Raw genomic sequence first — 21,926 nt, 5'->3', positions numbered from 1 at the left:
CTCCCAACTGACACATCACAAATAGGTAAATGGAGTATCTGTAGTGTTTTGGCATTAGGTAGCCACACGCACACACAGAGAGCCAGCTGGCAGTCAGTGGCCCGGGCTTTAAGGATCGCGAGTGAGTGCCCGCTGGTGTTGAACGCACTCATTGAATGTATCCACAAAGAGGCAAAGTGCCAGCTAGAGACAGTGATGGAGCTAAAGTGTGTTTTTGGTTAAAAGGCCCTAAACAGAGTACAAGAGAACACCTACAGTACCCTAGACGACAAGAGAGTTATACTTTCGATGTGAAGGCTGTTAGGTGAAGTTGCAAAGCATTTTAAGATACACATTTTAATGTCTATTTAGCTTTCACTGCAATACAATACTTCACTTCTGTACATAAAAGTGACTTCTAATAAAAAAAAAACTACTACACAATTTTATCTCCGGAAAACCACTTAAGGTCTCATAAATAAAACTGCATAGTAACGATTTGTATATTTGTCTACTTTTATTGACTAATAAACAAACAGGTTTATGTGTATTGTGTTTATAAGATGGTTCCTCCAGGCGTGCCTCAGGAAACATGCGGGCCAATAATGGCCACAGACAAACTCTGTCAATCTGTGTAATTACTACAGCAACGGCTGACCACAGGGAATCGAGGGCGGAGCTCCATTATGCAAATTTGTGAGATCCGAGGCCAATTGGCTTTATTGCATGCAAATTTCTCTAAAAAGCAACACAGGCCTCATATGCAAACAGACTAAAGCAACATTTATGAGGAATTGATCAAAATACACAATGAAAGCAAACACTGACAGTCCATCTTTCTGAGATTAATCAAAACACCCCTGCCAAACAAATGTAAATTACGCTAATTTTTAAAATGCTGGGTTGTAATAACTCATTCTGGGTAAATATTGGACAATACACATAGTTGGGTTAAAAACAAACCAATGATTATTACAACCCATGGTTGGGTTAAGAAACTACCCAGCATTGTTTTTTAACCAAATTGTGTTCTGTCCAATATTTACCCAGCATGGGTTAATAACAACCCAGCATTTCATAAATCGAGTGTAGTGCTTAACTAAAAACTAAACAACAAAGAAACCTAATTTTTAAAATACTGCTAACAACAGTATAACAACAAAAATATGGTTTCCTTTAAAGGAAAACACCACTGTTTTTTTATATTTTATATGTTCTTACCTCAACCAAGACAATTAATTCATACTTATCTATTTTTCAATGCGTGCACTTAATCTTTGTATAGCGCGTCGTAAATGTGTTAGCATTTAGCCTAGCCCATTCATTCCTTAGGATCCAAACAGGGATGAATTTAGAAGCCACCAAACACTTCCATGTTTTCCCTATTTAAAGACTGTTACATGAGTAATTACACAAGTAAATATGGTGGCACGAACCTGGTGATTTATTAAGCGGATAAAAAATTTGATCTATATTGTATGGTGGAAGAGCACTTAGTTTGCAGCACTTTGACCCCTGATGCAGTAACAAATCGTCATGTTTTATTTAGTGCAACCATACATATTTAACTATAAACCACGCAAACACACTGCATTATACCAAATACACCAAATAACATTCTTTTTAGCAATGTACCTGTAAAACAAGCACTTACATTGTATTTACAGTGTATTTACCCAACAAAATACTTGTAAATCCATGTACTTAATGTATATTAGGGTTAGGATTAGGGCTGATATACAATAAGTACATACATTAGTACAGTATGTACATGTGGAACTGGACTGTGAAATAAAGTACTACCAGTATATACATAAGAGTTTTGCACGGTTTACTTCACTTTTTTCTTGCATTGCACCTAATAACTTTAAAAAGCATGTATAAATTAAAAACAGACACATGAATTAAATTTTGAGAAAGCATTTAGTTTAATACTGTGAAAAACACAAGCATTGACAAAGCCAAATGAGGATATCAGAATCAGATCATAAGTAGACGGTGAAGCTTGGTAACCGAGACAAATGCCTGACACAAGAATAACATCACTGCTTCTGGATGCCAAGGAAGTGATAAAAATCAGGTTTGAAATTTTTTTTAAAATATGGATCTGCATTTTTTGTATTTGGAGCTCTGCTAGACAGCTGGACCTTTGACCTCTGTTCTGAGAATCAGAGTTTGGCTAACACAGATGTCTGATATATCCGATTATGTGTGTGTGGGTGGCACTGCTGCGGCACATGGAGAAATCGTGATTTCGCTCCTTTTCTTTTAATTACACTCAGTCTGAGAGACTCTTTGGCATGAAAGAGTGAGAGAAAGAGAGGAAAACAGATGCACTAATAAATGTAACATATCTTGTTTATCAGTGAGACACACTCTGGTCACTTTTGGCAATAAATTCATGTCTAAAAAGTGTGAACAAGGGAATACAGGGAACTATATTCTCAGAAGGCGAAGCACTGCTACTTGGGCGGTGAGAAGCAGAGAGTTCGGTCAGAGTTGTGCAAATCACTCCACAAAGCAGTGCTTCCCCTTCTGAGAATATATTTTCCCTGTATGTATACTGTTAAAAGATGGCTGTGTCTCATATGACTTTGTTATTTGTACATGGTGTGACTATACAAATCACATAAATAGGAAAATGTTTGCGTTATTTTGTCACTTACTGGGAGCAGTATGCTAGCTGGAGCCATTCATTTCCAGTCTTTGTGCTAAGCTAAGCTAGCGGGGCTGCGTCAGACAGAGTTACAGCACGAACGGAGATGAGAAAGGTATGTATGGACTTATCTAACTCTGGGGGATATGGTGAATAAGCTAAATTCCCAAAATGTGGGCATGTTTCTTTAAGAACAACTTTCTCCAACTCAACTGTTAAACTGTTTATACGAGTTGATTTTTTTAAAGATGAAAGCATTTTGTTTATTAGTTACTGGTATTTGGGCTGTGAATAGTCATTGGGATGCTTTTAGGCTAGTTTTGAATGTCCATTTGGCTGGTTTTGATACGTGAATCTGGCAACCCTGGTTGTGCGCTTGTGCAGACTTTGGGTTGGATTATATAGAATGTACATAAACAAAAATTTTAATCAGATTTTAATGTTTAAGGGACATGCAAACCTGCAATTGGATTAGATATAGTTGGGTTGACAAAATTTTAAGCATGTAAACATAGCCAATGATGAAGTGGCAATGGAAGGTGTCAAATAAAAACATGCCAAATTACCACAAGCTATCGGTATTTATTCAGTGTTATTACAAATATTAAAGTCGAAATGGCCACCATTAGGAAAATGACATCTGTCTAGAGAGATTTGGGATGGAAAGTCTTCAAAAGGATGGATATGGTACTGACAGTGAGAGAATTACAGACTCCAGAGAACAGGTGCTATCTGATATCTTTTGTCAAGAGAATAAAGAGACTGAATCTTTCTTACAATCCAATAGCACCAAATGACAACTACATACAGTAAACATATAAGCAGCACTTTAAAAAAAAATTACATAATAATTTTTAAATGTGCACACATTTCACACGAAAAAAATATGATTAGTACTTTTAATATATTTTAACATACAAGTCGTAATTTCTTTTTTATAGGTTTAACAAGGGAAAATCTCCAAGTAACCAGCCTAAATACTCCCTAGGTGCACATGCAAATCACTGCTATTGCATGTATTTGCACTTTATGCCTATAAAATACAATAAAAAATAAATAAATAAAATCACCCTAACTGTTGAAACTCTACTTCCCCAGTCATTTTCATCACACACACTCCTTTATCCGAAGACAAGCTACCGATCTCAACGACATATGTAGAATCTAAAAGCATCAAATATTAAAACCATTGCCGTCTTTCCTTACATATCTCTAAGACGTGCTGCAATATTCTTTGGTTAAGAGCAGCATTGGAATAAAGAGCCTCTTGGGCAGTTTTTACAGGCAACTGAATTGGCTCTGATTGCAGCATAAAGCTCAGATTAGTTAATGCAGTGTCAGAAATGCGACTGGAGGATTCAGGGACACTAACTGCAATGACGGAGGTTTTTATGAGGTGCTGTGATAGAGCCATAAGAGCTTGGCTCTGCTGAAACTTTAATGATGTCATTAAAACACAGCCTTGGGGGCTAGCAGTTTCCTGTTCCTGTAAAACATCACTCTTGGTTATTTCTTATTCTCTTTCTCCAATTTTAATCAATTTTTTTTTTCTTTTTGGTAATATGGTACAATACGTAACCCTGCAGCAAATCGCAACCCTATCTACAGAACACATCGCCAAAAATACACAGCATCGTCTTACCTTGTGGTCGTAAGGGTTGTACGAGTGGAAAAGTGCGGAGAGCTCTTTGGTTCTTTGTTTTTTCTGTGAAAGAAACGAAAAACAAGCTGACATTAATTAGATGAACAGCGAAGGCAAACCTACAGTAAATGACAAAGACACAAGACAGCAGAATGAAGAAAGCAAACACTAAGAGAAAAGAAAATGTGAATATTTGCCCTCAAGACCTCTCTGTTTCTTCTAGAGATGCACACGGAGGCTTATACGTCCTTAATTTGTAATGAAATGCAAACCGTAAGTGGTGAGGAGATGTATAATGGGTTTTGATGCAGTCACGTAACGTCAGCGAGACTTATGCGAAGGCTAATTAGAAGTGATTATGAGATGTCAAGCTGAAGAGAAATCATGGTTTTTCACAGCCAAAAGGGAAGTGAGGAGAGCGTGTTCTTCAAATTTACGATTTACGAATGATTTCAAATGACAGCCCTGAAGAAAACGGCTTCAACTTACTTGAACAACGACATAAACATGTTAGATTTTTACTGGAAGACTTTAATAAATGATGACAAGAAAAGCAAACAATTATAAAGCATCCAGGATACAAACTAAAAACAGTTGAATGAGAATATACAGTAGATATTTCAGTGTAAATAACCGATAACAACTTCTACATAAATGTGTATAGGTTGTATTGTTGGATGCATGATATTATTGGCACATCAGTATTTTTGGCTAATAAATAAATTATTGGAATCGTATAGATATGCAAAATAATGCCAACATGATTTGCTGATATAGATGGTTTTATCGGACGCACACACGTTGCCACGGTTACGCACTTGGTCCGAAATTAAATTCTGTTCTGTATTTATTTATCGGTCTGGCTAGTGGCTAAACTGACCACTGGAACAAAGACCTTGTGGAAAATAAAATGTTTCGGTTTCCTAAAGACAAGGCGAGACGGTGAGCATGGATCACTGCTATGAGGAGAAGTTTGGCAGCTAGGCAAGAATTCAAGGACTAACATTGTAGTTTTTGATACGCATTAGATAATATCTGACCAAATGATAAAAGGCACCTATTTTATTGCTAACAACAATGTTATTTTGTGTATTTGGTATAATACAACGTGTTAAAACACACAATAGGCTTTATGCCCAGCTGCACTACTTCCTGGACTTCAGCCAGCTCCTTGTTTCCTGTCTGCCATTATTGGACAAACTGATTAATCCAGATGTGCCTGACCTTTGTTGTTCAGTATTCGGCTGAGTGTTTCATTTTATTCGGCTTCAGCCAAGAATTTTCCTTTCGGTGCATCCCTAGTCACATTAAGATGATGTATAAAAAAGTGCTCACAGACCACTGTTGATAAACACAGACCACATAACAAACCCTGCATGCATTTCAATGCGCTCTCATTCAGCCTAGATGATGGCCACAGGCTCTCGTGTGGAGGAATACATGGAGGATTTTAGAGCAAGAGAGTGCATTCATGCCCAGACCTGCTTAATGATTCCTCTCTGTCCCTTGTGATTCCATCTAGGGGTGGGCGATATGACCAAAATCTTCTATCACGATAGGATTAATTTTATATCATGATAACGATATGTATCACGGTAGAGTTTTTTATGTTTTAATAAGGTTTAAATCTTTAATACCATAGAAATGTTCATAATTCTCACAAAAAAACATATACAAGCATAGAAAGAAGATAAAAACAAACAAAACTCAAGCTCTCTGAAGATACACAGTCAATAAGAATGATAATAAATAATTATGCATGTATGTATAGGCCTATATATATTTTTATTTAAGGTAGAAAAGTGATTTAATCAGGAGCAGTGAGAGATTTTTTTCTCAATGCTGTTTGATTAACACGAGTGACAGACAGGAGCAAAATTAGGTAACTTCCCCTTTAAGACCAAAGTCCCGATCCAATACACTGTTACACATGCGCTTTCTCTTTTAGCTGTTTACTTTCTCTTAAGACCTTACTGGTCGTGTTTATGATGATGCTTGCAAAGACGGGAATTTTGACGCATATGTGTATTTAAGGCCAATAAAGCGGGAAAAATGCTCACGAGCTTAATAAGCAGAGGTCGCGCGACTTGCGCGCTCCTCACAGACAGAAAGAGCAGCGGTTGCGCGACTTGTCCGCTCCTGACACACAGAAAGAACGCACGCATACAGATCTGTTGTCTGTGTTTCAATGGCTTAAAATAACTTGTTTTAAAACTGCAGTGCTTAAATACGTGTACAAACGTTACGTTTTCGCGACCACACGCACAGGAGCGTGACGTGGGCAAGTAACCTCGATAGAAACGATAGTCCAAAATCTCTACCGGTTGACAAATTTCTACCGGTTAATTTTGTCTACCGGTTTATCGCCCACCCCTAATTCCATCTTTCTATGTTTCTCATCACTGTCTCCACATCATCTCTGCTAATCAGACCAGGGGCTTCTTGACACAGAAGAACGCCCAACCTCAGGGTTACCGTTACTGAGCCCAGCCAATGAGCTCCCAGCAGGATTCGCTCAATAACACCAGATTCATCCCACTCAGCCACTCTGACCCCCGGTGAGGGAGAAGGTGAGGTAAAGAAACTACCGGCAAGCTAAGATGTTTTCATTCATCCTCTCAATCAATTGTGGAGTGGTCTTTTCTCTTACAGCATACCTTCTGGAGGTTTGATTTGCACGACCAGACCAGAGACAGTGAGAGAGAGAGAGAGAGAGGTTAGCAAGGTTGCAGGTCTGAGATAGCCAAGCGACTGGCCTTAAAAGAATACGCTTAGCCTTCTTCAATTCACACATCTTCATTCGGGCAAAAATAAGTAACTTAAATTTGATCAAAAATGATGAACCTCAGTATGACCTTCAGAGACTCAATATTGCAGCCTATTAGGGCCAGGGTCCTGAGATTGCACCAGCCCCAAAGCAGCATGGTACGGTGAAAAATAATCTTGATAAGCCAAATAACAATTTTCGTCTTCATTTAAAGTCATAACTTAGCCCCCTAAAGATGACGTCCGATAGCAAGATGGACAAAGGTCAATGCCGAGTTCTGGATGAGTTTACATTCGGTTCAAACAGGTCTAAATGACCCAATCACATCTTGTGATAGTGGTACATCAGGGAACCAATCCATTTTCATACACCACCCCACCTCATTGTCCTTTCTGCTGGTGACCTTGCATGAGCTCAGGTACCTTGGTTTTGCAGCCGAACTTGGAACGTGATTCCTTAAGTTATTGTAAGGATATATCATTTAGAGTGTTTTCAGACCTGTAGATCGATTGCCTTTTTTCAAAACCAGGGGTTTAAAGAATACAATGTTGCAATTTCATCTTGGTTCGGTTCGCACTCCAAAGGCAATATTTCAAAACGGACAAGACTTTGTTAATACAAGTCACGTGTGAGTAAACGTTTCATGATTCAGCTCAAAGTTGTCAGTCAGGATGGACAGACAGCAACTTTGCGGGATTATTTTGTGGCTTTTTTAGTAATTGCAGTTATATAACTTCATTATTTTGGCTTAAAACTTACATTCTTACCATGTACCTATTGCAGAGAACAGAAATTAGAAGACATTTTAAAAGGAACAGGTGCGCTTTGGTTTTGAATGGCATTGATGTGCTCACCAGAATTCGTCACCAAAGAGCTATCAGGTATGTTCATGGTTAATAAAGCAATGAGATAGCCTGTTCATTGGTCCGTTAGGTCGGATGGCTTTCACACTTAGGGTGTTTTCAATTTCCTAATCCGATAATGCAGTGCGCAGCTGACTACGGCAGCTGGTTTAGTCAAAAAAGCGCAGTACTTCGTTCGATCTCGGATCTTGTTCTCACCACAAACGAACCACTCTAGAGTTTGTTCGAAAACGTACTGGTACCACTTCTTTAAAGAGGTCTCGGTCCGCTTGTTTGGTCCATTTATGGTGCGTACCAGAGTTGGACTGCTACATTCTCACCTGCCCAAATGAACCGCACCATGTGAGCTATCGAACTCTGGTACGATTCAACCGAACTAAATGAGGCAGGTGTGAGAGCACCTATATAGTGATCCGCTCCAGAGTTCGTTTGCAATTGGGCCGAGGGTTGTTTTGGTACAGATCCGCGTGCAATTGCCATGTGCGCATATGCCTAATCAAACGAAACCAGGGAAGAAAATGCACCAGGTTCCGAAACAAAGGTCTGAAAACACCCTTAGACCCATAAAGAAATGAGCACAGCCCAATTAATCATTTTATTATCGTCATTATTTTCAATTTATGTAAATATCAAACATTATAAAAATGACCTGGCCTAGAAACACAACCAGATCAGCTGCTGCTAATCTAGTGGATGTGCAATTGTATTTTTGGCTTGGTTAAAGTCGTGAAAAAGTCTTGGGCAGATGGAGACAATATAGAAGCATGTTGCAATTCATAAATCCTACACAAACATGCATCTGTCAACACCAAGAACGATGAAAGATGAGGCCTGATATACTGTCCATCTGCTCGTTCCATTGCTCATGTAAAAACACACACATTCTAGGGACCTACCGAACAGATCCGTGCATTGTGATGAGGTGCCACTCACTTGATGCCAACAGCACCAACAGAAGGAAACAGATTCAGTCTATGTTCAGAATAGCAAATTACTCTTTTTGTTTCTGCAGCCTGCATATGCTCTACACATTATGCTAATATTCTGTATGCATGAAATACCCAGATGACATACGAAAATATATACAACAGAACATGATGATGGAACATTGTTTCCCATAATGCACTGCACATGACTTGAACTTGAATTGCAATCATGTTTTGTATTCTCACATTCTTAAGGTTGTCAGAAGATCAAATAAGATCTCAAAAAGGAAAATACGTTTTATTTTCCAATATGACACCACATACAAAATTTTAAATACGTGAAGTGAGGTCATGTGACAAATACAATAATATTGCCTACCATTCACATTCATTCCCAAAGATAACATGAGCCTTGCAGACCTCCAGGCTTACATCCTAGCCAATATGTCAGACAGGAGATCCAAAATTAATATAGAATTAATATCATATGCGATATAGACAGAGAGCTTTGGTACTGCATGGGAAATATTTAGATGGTTACAGAGAAATAGTTCATAAATGGCTAAATGCAATGAAGATGTGAAGGCTGTAAGCCGGTGAAAGACACCAACTCAGTCTTGACAGGAGAAATTATTCATAAAGCCAACATTGTTCCTTTATTCCAGTACTTCTTTCTAAAGTTGGCATTGGTCACTCTATGGCCCTTTTCCATCTGTCTTCAAGATAAATTTCCTTTCACACGTGCCGAGAATTCCTTATGCAGGAATACCACGCATCAGAATCTCCCTTAACTTTGACTCAGAGATGCCTTCTTAATTTCCCTTGGTTAAAGACAGCGCCGCCAAGGCAGACAAACTGTCAAGGTAAACACCTGTCCGGCTAGTAAGAGCAACATTCCAGGAGATCATTCCAATTTATCTCCGCTAACCCTTCCCTCATGTGGGAGTAATTATGCTGTTGTGGAAGCTCCCCGTTTTTCCAGCTCCGCCTGCGTGCCAGATCTCTGCGGCCTGACCGACCGTCAGATGGTGATAACGCAAGGCAATCCATTACGCTCACCAACCCATTCATCAAGCGTGGCGGCTGGACCCCAGCTATAAGATAGGGTAAACGTGCTGAGAAACTAAAGTGCCGTGGTCGGCAAAGACTTGGATCTGTCCCATACGCACCCCCCCGTGGACCAAGGCACGCTTAAACCAGACTGTTTGGTCTAAGGCAGTCTCAGACATCTGGAAGCGTTATTAATGTGCGACTCCTTGTGGAGCTGACCGTCTTTTCGACGGGCCTGGTACTGGGATGCATAGCGTGGTTGTAGCAGGTGTTCCAGGTGGGTCTCAGAGGTCACAAGAAGACCCCCACACATTGCCCAGGCTAAGGCAATCTCGACCAGGCTGTCAGGGATGCCTTTATCCAATAAGTAACAAACTAGTACTATTGAAATATCAGAATAGATACCAATTAAAGAAATGATTCAAACATTTGTCTACGTAAAATATCTTTATACTCCATAAAATCACTTCAATAGGAATCAACCAGACTCAAAAGTCTTTAGATTAGACCACTTGTGCAATTTTCTTATAATTATCTGAGCATTGAGCAGAAATATTTAAGCAATCTCATCACTGCAACCATCGATTTTCCTTCAGCGGTGCAAAATATCACTGCTGGTAATAGAGTCCATACTTATTAACAGAAAATTACATCTTCGTTTCTAGTAATACATATTCAGTTCCTTATTTCAATATTTCATGCAGCTGTAAAGTCCTGGAACAGGGTCCACATGTTGTGGATTTGGGAGGAGGGGTTCTCTTCAGATCCGGAATTGATCCACGGTGGAGAGGAAGCGTATGTGATCACCTCCGAGGGAGATTCAACAAAAGGAATGCCATATGAAGAAGCTACCATAAAAGAAACATGCAGGAGTTCTGATGAAAGATGATCTTGGAGGGTGAGTCCAGGAAGACTGTGATAATCAAGTCAAACAAACCAAAGTGCACAGAAAGTACTCTGGCTTTTGGAACGAGGTTTGGCGAAAAGATATTTACAGTACCACAGCTTAAATCAATAAAAGCACATACGTGTGGAAATAGTTTTAGTAAAACAACTGATGATTTCAAGAAAAAGTGCAATAATGTTTGGGGCAATACATTAATGAAGAAGGCTATACAAGCAGAACATGCACCAGCAGTAATATCCCGAGTGTAAAGCACAACGACCTCTCTTCTTATAGTTTGAGCTTCATTAGTCAGTTTAATTGTTTCTGTTGGGTCTAATCGCTGAGAAACTCCATAAGGCAAACGCATCTGGGGGATGTCTGCCTACAGCTGCATTACATAATGAAGAGGAATCGACAGGAAGATTTGAATTTACCCATCATCTGGATTAATTTGGTAACAGGTAAGAGTGATTGACTATGGGTCCTAGTAACTAGTGGTGCTTATCTAGAACCTTCTGTACACGGATGAACTAGACAAGAGGAGCGTTCATGTATTTGCATTGCTTGCTTCAGTAAAAGTGTGAATGAAAAAAACAAATAATCTAGACCTCTCTCAATACAGATCACCATCTCTTGATCCTTCAAACACTTCAGATGAGGTAGATATTTCTTTTATGGTTTACTTTTTACTGGGCCAGTATACTTTGTAAAGGTTATTGAGACAAACAGCATTCTATTTAACCTGAATGTGATGTTTAAAGGGATAGTTAACCCAAAAATGAACCTTTGGTCATCATTTTCTCAATATCATATTGGTTGTTTTAAGCCTGTATGAGCTTTTTTATTCTTTTAAACACAGAAGAAGATATTTTGATAAATGATGGTAAGCACACTGTTGATGGTAACCATTGGCCTGCATAGTATTTATGTTTCTTACTACTATAGGTATCAGTGGGTACTGTCAAGTGTGAGGTTGCCATCATTTATCAATCATGCTCAGGCACGGTTCAAGGCAACCATGCCAAATATGAGTGCACCTAAATCAGGGTCACAGAAATTTAAAGCGTCATGAAACCCCACTGTTTCAACTCCAGTCTACATTACCATCATTTTGAAAAATGCTACTTAAATGGTCATGGACGTTGTGAGAAGAACGGCGATGAGTGGGTGGGGCAACTGATATAAGCTAAGTTTTACTAAGATTAGCAGTATTACAGAAATAATTAAACTGAATATAATATTTTATTTAAACAATGATCAGGTAAAACTGTTATACTTGAAATAATAACGTGTTTGAAGATAATGAAAAGTCCTCAGGACATATCAAAGTCCACCTGCCTCCCGTAGCTTTCCCGAGCAAATTCAGTTGATGGTGAGTCTAGTCCTGACAGCATCGCGGTGTATCAAAAAGATAAATCCAAGCCACTCTTCTTCAATGAAATTTTAAAAAGCCTTTATTAAACTGGTTACTTCATATTAGAAAATTTAAAATACATGGGAAAAAGAAGCCAACCCACGCGTAGCGGCACAAACAGCCTTCTTCAAAGTATTTACAGAGTGTGCGTAATGGCGCAGTCACATTTACTTTACAGAACTGTATCCATGTGCGATTATCCTGAGCCCCAGACACCCCTCCACGGCTTAACTGGCCGCACGGAGCACATGCAAGCGCACACAGATACTAACGTTGTCTTCTATGATGTGCAACACAACTAACTTTGTTAATATCTTAAAAAAGTGTTGGTTAGTGTTTCATGACGCTTTAAATGTTTACATAGTACCTTTATATTCAAAAACAAAGAAATCCTGATTTTATGATCAGCATATTTATATCCACTAAAACCTTACCTAGCTGTTAATCGTTTATATAAATTCTTACATGAAACAGACTAATGTTACAATAGTGAAATTATGCAAATTGCTTTTGATAATCGTTAATTCATTATTTGTGCTGTTTAATTCTAAAATGCCAGCTTTAAGTCTGTTTCATAATTAAACAGTGAGCCTGAAAAATGTGTGGGTCGAATACAAGTACAAGGTTACAAATGAAAGACTAAGTATCAATCAGAATATTTAGTCATGGAAAGAGTCAAAGAGTGAGAGAAGAAGAGTGACAGACAGAGAAACAGAAAGAGAAAGAGAAACAGAAAGAGAAAGAGCGAGCGAGCGAGCGAGAGAGAGAGAAAGTGAGAGAGACAAATGTTTGTTAATGCATTTACTAATACAACCTAATTGTAAAGTGCTACCAATTTTTCTTTTATGGGCAGAAAGTTTTAAAGTTTAGGTTTAGAAAGAATACATTTAGTGTAAGTGGTTAAGGGTATAAGTATTCAATTTAGAGTTAGTTGCATGTAATTATGAATAATTTACTATATAAGTAAGGGTGCGTCGGCAAACACTTACGCAGGGTTAGTTGTAACACGGACTGTTTACATTGTTGCACAAGGTTGAACGTATTGTTTTTCTGGTATTTTTTTTCACGCTACCAAAAGACGATCTCCCACAAAGTATTGGAAATGTATAATGTTTTTCCAGAGAGTTATTGATGATTTTTTTTAACATAAGTTGGGTGTGTAAGATATCAAATCCAAAGCTATTTCATATTAATCAGTGTTTTGTTGAATAAACAAAGCATCGTTTTGAAATATGTCTGCTGCTCTTAGGAACTTTTTTGGTGTGCTTGAAAATATTTTGACCCAGCGGGGTTAATTGTAAAGCTGTGTTAACCCCTCAGCACTTACGATATGAAAACTGCTAACATTAGCGTAATTCTTGTTGTTGTTTTAAATAGGCTACACACAAATGATTGCTGGCTGCCAACAAAATAAATGTGCCTGTCTTATCAAAAATCGTGTGTCAAATGTATTTTTGTTCATATCTTTAATATTGATTGAATAAGATCACGTCAAAGATTAAAATCATAATGAAATGTATGGCTAAAATCAGACTTTGATGCTCATTATCTGCCTGTTACATTGAACCCCACCTATAGGGGTAAGTTGTAACGTTTGCACTTCTCACACGTTTGCACTTCTCACACGTTTGGTGTAATTATCCAAGAATGGTAAGTACTAGAAACAAACTTTAAATGTTCATTTGTAGCAGAGATGTTTGTGTTGCTTGTGTAAAAATAATAATTAATCAAACTCAAATATTTTTTCAATGATTGAGCCAAACAAAAAAGCGTTAGGTTGTGCCCTGCTCTCCCCTAAATGTAAAACAAGAAACATTTAAAAAAATTAAAAAAGGTTTCCGATGTTTGAAATTGCTAAGCATCGCACTCTTTCCAAAGGTTAAACTTTGGCAAGATTTGACCATTACAAACAATTTCACAATAAATATGACAAGGCATGAGAAGAGTCACATTTTGAGGTGTTATCTCACCACTTGTGCTGGAACCTGCTCCATCTTGGCAGCCGGAGTTCCTGGTCTTGGGTAAAACTGGTTGATGAAGAGGCTGGGAAAGCGGTACTGCCTCACCAGATCCATCGTCTGTTCAAAGTCCTCGTCTGTTTCCCCTGGGAACCCGCAGATGATGTCCGTGGCAATGGTGATGCCTGGAACCCTATGAAATAGACATGAGAAATCCTTTAACTTACACTGCACTAATGGTTACGGTAACCGCTATTCACCAACCAGGTGCCAGCATGGGAACAATATTTAAAGCATTAGCGTACAAGTACAGGTTGGACATCAAGAGTCCACATCGGGCAACCAAAACAAAACCAATGCTGGAAGTAAATACCATTGTGTCTGTTCTCAAGAACCTTATTAGAGACCTCAATAACCATTGACTATTGGCCTCAACTCTGATTAAATTAGGACCACTGGGAAGGAGTGGGTTAATTGATTGCTTCTGCATTTGTTCTGCGATTATTGATTTCTAACTTGCAAGAAACAAAACAAGCTAAAATATGGCCCTGACACTGAAAGCATGAACTTTTTAAGCAAGAAAATGAAAGTTTTTTGATATATACGGAGCTCAGATGATTTATGACTTTAGAAGATGTGCTTAAAATATTTATCTCAAGAAGATCAGGCTGCATGTAAAAGCTTTAAATTTGAAAAATGTCCATCCTCAAAAGACATCTGAAATATTCCTACTTGATGTTTCAGGGGTTAGATGGCCAGCACATGTGAAGAAAATGACTAAAATTGGCATCAATGAAACATAATCACTCCATTTCCTGATGTCTAGCAGATCCTATTTTTCATGATATTTTTACATTACCCAGGCCCACTGTTCATATAACCCTTCTCCTGCCTCACCTCCACACATATTTATCTCTACTTATTGACCAAGTCTACCGTAATGTGCATACTTAATCACGTTAGGTTATCCTTACGTTTCTGGCGGATAACCCCTGACCTATTGATATCTCTCTACCATTGGCCATCATTAATATTCAAGAGGGCCTGTAGGCAGTAATGCATCCTTGCCCTTTCAAAACTAAAGAGTTACCGATGGGCACGGTGGAAGAGCTGCAGGTGTTATCAGGGCATGATTATATGAATTCTGTTGGGTTTCTTTCTGTTTGCCTTCGCCTCAATTTCAAGCACATTTCAGTGCGTTAGTATCAGAGGGAATTCAAAGTGAGTTTATTCTCTAGTCTAAACTTGGCCAGAAATGAGCTGCTTCTGCTCTCGACTGCCCTAACCTTCCTACTAGAGAAGCTGCAGACAATTTCTGATTGGAAGATGATTGGTTTCAGCTTCACCGAGGAGTTAAGTATTGATAAAGTTGTGTGTTAAAAAACAGGAAAATAATATTTGCTTCCGGGAAAAATCAATACAAAAAATAATTTCATATTAAACTTACCGCCTCTTGATGCACTAAAAGCAATTTATGTCAAAATGTGTAATGGCATGAGAATCGCTTTTTGATATATTCAAGTGCTGGTTTAATTTTGTGTTTAAGTAGCATTAAACCGATAGGCAGGCATATACAAGACTGCTAACGTTACCATCAACATAAGATGCCAACAACCCACACACAAATACGTCCCGTAAGTTTCACATAAAGCAGTCTGTGTGAACAAGATGATTCAGCTCTTTGACACAAGGATTGAAACGCAGATCAACATTCACGACGAGAAATGTCGGCAAACTGGACTGAAGCAGAGATTAGGGAGCTCATCGCTATCCGCACTAAAGCTAAGATCCTACAAAGTTCAGGACTTTAAATACATCACGTCTTTACGGGATCTTTACAATACGTGTGTGAATCCATGCACAGACTCCTGAAAAATCCAGGACGCATTTTCCATGTATTTTCCATAATCTCGATGTGAAAAGGGCTCAAGACTGCATCACATGGCACGGTACGTTCAGTACTGTAGATCTCCTGACTTAATGCATGACTTTTGAAGGTGAGATGAGGACTCAACACTCTAAAAAATTGTGCTAATATCACTAAAAGTGCTATTATAGAGGAACCACTTTATAGCACCTATATGTTTCATTCAAAGGTTTTCCTAAGATTATGAGCCTGGAAACCACTTATAGTGCTATTAGCACCTTTTCTTAAGGGTACACCGTGAACCAATTTTGATTCAACTGAAACCCCTTTGAGGTTACATACGAGGAAATGTGGGGACAAGAAATGAAACTAAACCACATTTAGAGAACATGTGGAATGCATTCAAAAAAATTAAAGGGAATATATCATGAGAATCTGACTTTTTCCATGTTTAAATGCTATAATTGGGTCCTCAGTGCTTCTATCAACCAAAAAAAAAAAAAAAAACATGAACAAGAGCAAGGCAGTAACTTAGTTTTCGTAAACCATTCCTGCCAGCATGTGAAAAAATTGGTCATTGAAATTTGGCTCCCCTTGTGATCTCAGCACCCCCATGATTTACTCACCCCCAAGCTGTCCGAGTTGCATATGTCCATCGTTTTTCAGACAAACACATTTTCGGATATTTTAGAAAATGTTTTAGATCTTTCAGTTGATTAAATGTAATGTTACGGGGTCCAGCCATACTCCACGACCTTCAAGTCCAAAAAAAGTGCGTCCATCCTTCAGAAATTAAATCCAATCGGCTCCAGGATGATAAACAAAGGTCTTCTGAGGGTAATCCGTGCGGTGTTGTTGTAGAAATATCGATATTTAAAATTTTATTAAAGTAATTAACTACCTTCCAGAAGCGCCGCCATCTTAGTCTCATCCGCATTCAGGATGAGAGCTTACGCAGCGTACAGAGTTTCTCTGCTGTTGCTCTGTGCCCCCGGCGCCCTCCGAATTTGTCATACGTCACTAAGAAAAGTACGTACACTACGCTTATACTCTCTCCTGAGTCTAAGATGGCGGCGCTACCGGAAGGTAGTTAATTACGTTAAAGTTTTAAATATGGATATTTCTACAACAACACCGCACGGATTACCCACAGAAGACCTTTGTTTATCATCCTGGAGCCGTTTGGATTTAATTTGTGAAGGATGGACGCACTTTTTTTGGACTTGAAGGTCGTGGACTATGGCTGGACCCCGTAACATTACATTTAATCAACTGAAAGATCTAAAATATTTTCTACAATATCCGAAAATGTGTTTGTCTGAAAAACGATGGACATATGCAACTTGGACAGCTTGGGGGTGAGTAAATCATGGGTTTAATATTGTTTTTGGCCGAACTATCCCTTAAATACTCTTCTGGACATGAGATGGTCTTGAGTCCATTTGGTTTTGATGCAAGACATAATTGTCCTTACGGACAAACTTCAGGATGACACAGGAAGGCAAATTGGCTGTGCATTAGAGGAACGAGATGCAGCATGTATCCTCATCTTTCAGTCTTAAGTGAAGAAGGCTTGATAGCTCATCAACGCACACAGAAAAGCCTGAACTGGAGTGAACATGCAATGGCCTACTTCGCTCTAAATCCATTATGTTTACTTTTCAGCCTCACTGTTCTTTTGAGGAGATAAATTGAGTAAAGAAAATAAATAAATTGCTTAAATTTGATCTTTTTTTTAAGTGAGTGACCCTTTTTGGGTGTCTGCAATTCCACAATGGTCACAGGTGTGTGCTGATGAACAACACCTTGATGATTTGTTGGCTTTTGGGCATGACTGGACTGGTATTTGGGCTTATTAAAAAGCATCACACTTAGTGTTACGGTTGATGCTCCAGGCTTAAGGCAGGATTACAGATGATGCTAGCTCCTAGCCATGCCTTAAGCCTGGAGTATAGTTTGTTTTTACATGTACACTCGTTCAAACGCCAGCCTTGCAAAGCAAAGTTTATTTGACTCGGACGTGTACACAGGCGTTCAACGCAAAATGCAAAACCTCTCCTTCCCTAAATAGTACATACTGTACACGGTATAGTCAGAATAGTATGCATGCAGTGTACACGGACCCTCATGCACGCGTAAAAAAGTACTATACTTCAGGCTTTACTGTACAAAACACTGACATGAAGGGCCAAGGTCTTGACCAGGAAGAGCTTCAGAAAACCAAATAAAAAAAAAAGAAAATTTGCATTTCTAGAAAATAAAAGCAATTCTCCCAGAAACGGCATTGCACAATGACTGAACTTCAAGTTTGAATATTACATGTGGGTAAACAAACATGGTCTTGTTTGTTGACCGTTTGGCCAGCCAGAACCATGCAGTGGACGACCATTGTTTGGACATTTAATGTGAGCTGTGGCAGCAAAAGAGATTGCAGATATGTACTTGAAAACGAAACGGCAAAAAAGTGGCACATTGTTTGTGAGTATAGGGCTCTAATGATTCAAAGACAGGCAAGCACGTCCAAGGGTTCACTTTTTCGGGAAATGGGAAAGAATGCAGCAGAGCAAAACTGGTTCCAGATACCGGGGCAGGCAGCTGAATCAAATGTAAAGGAACAAGAGACCTGAAGCTCAATCCCTGGTTTTCAGTCTCTAGCTCTATAGCCGAAAGGGCAGTAATAGGATCTTTGAGAGGTCCTAGTATGTGTTTTAGGGTCAAGGCTTGGTTGATAGGCCAACGGTTTATCCTGCATCTGTCAGCGTATCAATCTCTCTTGTGCCAGAACCTTTTGGCCCTTGTTTATGCAGTGGATCCAATTACAGTTTGGCATGAAGCTGGAAGAAGCCACGCTGAGTTCATCCCCATGGTTGGAGTTCCCAGTAGGGCGGCAGCAGGTATAGCAGGAGTAAATAAAGTTTCAACCAGTGTCTCCACAAAGTCCTCCTCATTAACACTGTATAATATGTGGTGGTACGCTATAAACAGACCAGTGTGTTCACATTGGACATATCAGCAGAGGTGCTATGGTTGAGATGGATGGCAAAGAGTGTAGATGGAGAAGTTGAGGAAGCTAGTGGGTCATTTTATCCTCTGATGATCTCCAGCTGGGTCACCCCCAAGCGAATTCCTCACAGAAAATTCTGGTAGGTTAGCGGGAATTAGACTTAACGAAGGGTGAACTATCCATTAAATATCAAGTGGTGGGCATTTTGCATGGTATCTCGTTCATGCTAGGTCTAGGCAATGCTACAATATTTAAATCGAATAGAGTTCAAGGGCAAATAGGGGGTGGCTTTTAAAAGTGCAACTTGTACTAAACTAGAAGCAGTGTCTTGCCAATTAATCCTGTATGGATTTCAGCAGCCCAGCAATTCTGGAATTATTCAACAAATTTCAGATCTAGCATAAACCTAGAACATTTTTAGGTTCTTGTTGAGTTTGGATGACCTATGAGTGCTGGAGGTTAAATTGAGCCTGGACATTACATCAAAAACCACATCTACTTATTTTCATTCAGTGAATCTATGATGCAGACAAGGCTTATCTAAGAGCAAACATCAAAACTCAACATTCAAACCCACGCTCTGCTTACAGTGCCATTTACTACCTTGTGTTTACACTTCATCCCTACCTGCACAAAAAAATAGCTGCAGAACGTTTCCCAGCGGGTTTTAAATCCTTTTAATTAAAATCTACTGGATATCGTCAAACTTGGAATTAGATTGGCAAGTGTGGGGGTTAGGAGGGTTTATACGAATTATTCATTCTCGGCAGTGAATTTTACTAACTTCTTTGTTTGCGGTGGCTCTGAAGGTGTGAGAAGGCGTAATATCCGCCTCCTGGTGCGAAGTCGGATTTTGAGGCGGGTATTTACACAACAGATGTATGAGCACGTCGGGATAAAATGAAGGGAAAACAACGAGGCTACTGAAATGAAATAAAAGAAGCGAATCTGGGAAGGTAAACATTTAACCATTCATCCAGCATACAAGGCTCTCGATACCCATCTGCGGGCTGCCGGCTCCTGTGTCTCTGCCCAGCTAAAGTGAAGAGGGCAACGCTGTGAAGTGGAAATCATAACTGCTGTGGGTGGTGAAAAAATTTTTAGTAGAAACTGAACATCAAGTGTAAATGTCTTGAGAGACAACCGCATCTTTCAGCAATGATATTAATGAGATTATTCAATTCTCTCTTCACGCTGGTGTCTTAGTAACTGAGCAAGTGAAAGCGACTAAGATGCAGGAATTTTCCATTTGTAAGAATGATACTTTTAAAGTGCACAAAGTCATGTGAATGAGTTAGTGTGTTCAAACTACAATGCAAGCAGATACACGGCGCTGTAGTGTTTTAAAGATTCAGAACAGGTAAACATGGAGGCCTAAGACCAAATCACAGCATACAATAAGCAGGTTTTCACAGTACAGCTCATGTGAATGTCAACAACAGCTTCTGGCAAACCTAAGTGTGAATAGGTTATAATTTTCTAGGTACTGGGATGACTATGACTTATTTAGATAAGTTACACTGAAAAAAAAATTAAATGTAACAATTAAAATTTACTCACTCAATGCATTACAGTATCGCGTTTGGATTTAATGAAAAATATTAAGGGGTTTCTAGGCATATAACGTGTTTTAAAGCAACCTATGTGAAATTGACTCATTTAAAGAGCACCTATTTCATTGCTAAAAACAACGTTATTTTGTGTATTTGGTAAAATACAATGTGTTCGCATGGTTTATGGTTAAAAACACATTGTTTTCTACATACTGTACATTTTTGTAGCTCCAGATTTCACTCTCTTCCTGAAACGCACAGATTTGAAAAGCTCTGTGACTGGCCTGAATACCTCTGACGTCAGCCGGAAATGTGACGCTCTTTATCATGTTTGAAAGATTCACTCACAATGCAATGCTTACAGGAGTTAACTTACAGGCTGTGAGTCCAAAGCAGGATAAATTATGATAATGTCAGTTTTGTCTACATAACCAATCACAGGAAGTAAACTGTTGCCTACAATCTGTGTGTTTGTTGTAGTCCAAGAAAAGACATTTAAGTTGGAGACGTTAACTTGCATCATCGTTTACTTTGGGGTTTGTACCTTTTGCACATCGTTAACATTTACTAATACACACTTACACATCAAAGGATTTTAAAAACTTGAATCAGACAATAGGTGCACTTTAAATTGGGACTACATGAATAATGTTTGTTGTATTAAGGCAATATTGCTAAAACTGGGAGGGGATTTCCAGTTCCCAGCATGCTTTGCATAAGACTCAATAATGAGAGTAAATATCAAAATAATGGGTTATTTTATGCATTTTAATTAAGATAAGAAAAGAGGGGGGAGTTATTAAAGGGAAAACATATTTTTGAAAACTTTCCAGCTCCAATAGAAACATTTGATTTTTACCATTTTGGAATCCATTTTAAACCACTGCTTAAGAAAAGCAGCACTTGAATAATATAACTTATCTATAAAGCTTATAACCGTTTTGTGGCAACTTCTCGCGTGCAATACATTCATTTAGGCTAGATCTTGAATAATCAAAAGGCCATATTTACTCTATTTCTATTAAAACAGTGTAAATAGCTATTTCTATATTGTCTGTTTAGCGTTCAATATACTCTTTTGTCCAAATTTTGTATTTGAACACACGTGTTGTACACAACATGAACCTCCCTAACAAATAACAAAACCCTGCATTATTCCTCAAGAATAAATCTTCCATATCTTCCTTTTGTGAGCTCCAAACAGCACTGATGAGATATCAATTACCATGAAGCGTCTGATCCCCAGGCAATGAGAAGCTGGGCCAATCTCATAATTTAGTCATCAATGGACCATTCCCAGACAGTAGATTGATCCAATCACTCCCTGGGTATATGTGCTATTCATCGAACTGAGCTGAGGA

At 38.7% G+C, this 21,926-nt stretch overlaps 1 protein-coding gene across 1 annotated transcript in view; it reads right to left on the bottom strand.

The window, feature by feature from the left end:
• LOC141279936 (threonylcarbamoyladenosine tRNA methylthiotransferase-like) overlaps positions 1 to 21,926 on the bottom strand; it is a 136,043-nt gene that overhangs the window by 85,802 nt on the left and 28,315 nt on the right. The window contains exons 3-4 of the mRNA XM_073811501.1: positions 14,154 to 14,334; positions 4,278 to 4,340 (exon numbers count right to left, since the gene is read on the bottom strand). Coding sequence (XP_073667602.1) covers positions 4,278 to 4,340; positions 14,154 to 14,334 — 244 coding nt within the window. The remainder of the gene's footprint in view (positions 1 to 4,277; positions 4,341 to 14,153; positions 14,335 to 21,926) is intronic.

Source organism: Paramisgurnus dabryanus, chromosome 13, assembly GCF_030506205.2.
Source record: "Paramisgurnus dabryanus chromosome 13, PD_genome_1.1, whole genome shotgun sequence".
Classification (NCBI taxonomy): Eukaryota; Metazoa; Chordata; class Actinopteri; order Cypriniformes; family Cobitidae; genus Paramisgurnus; species Paramisgurnus dabryanus.
The sequence above is the reverse complement of the archived record's forward strand: the minus strand, read 5'-3'. Positions and strand labels throughout refer to the sequence as shown.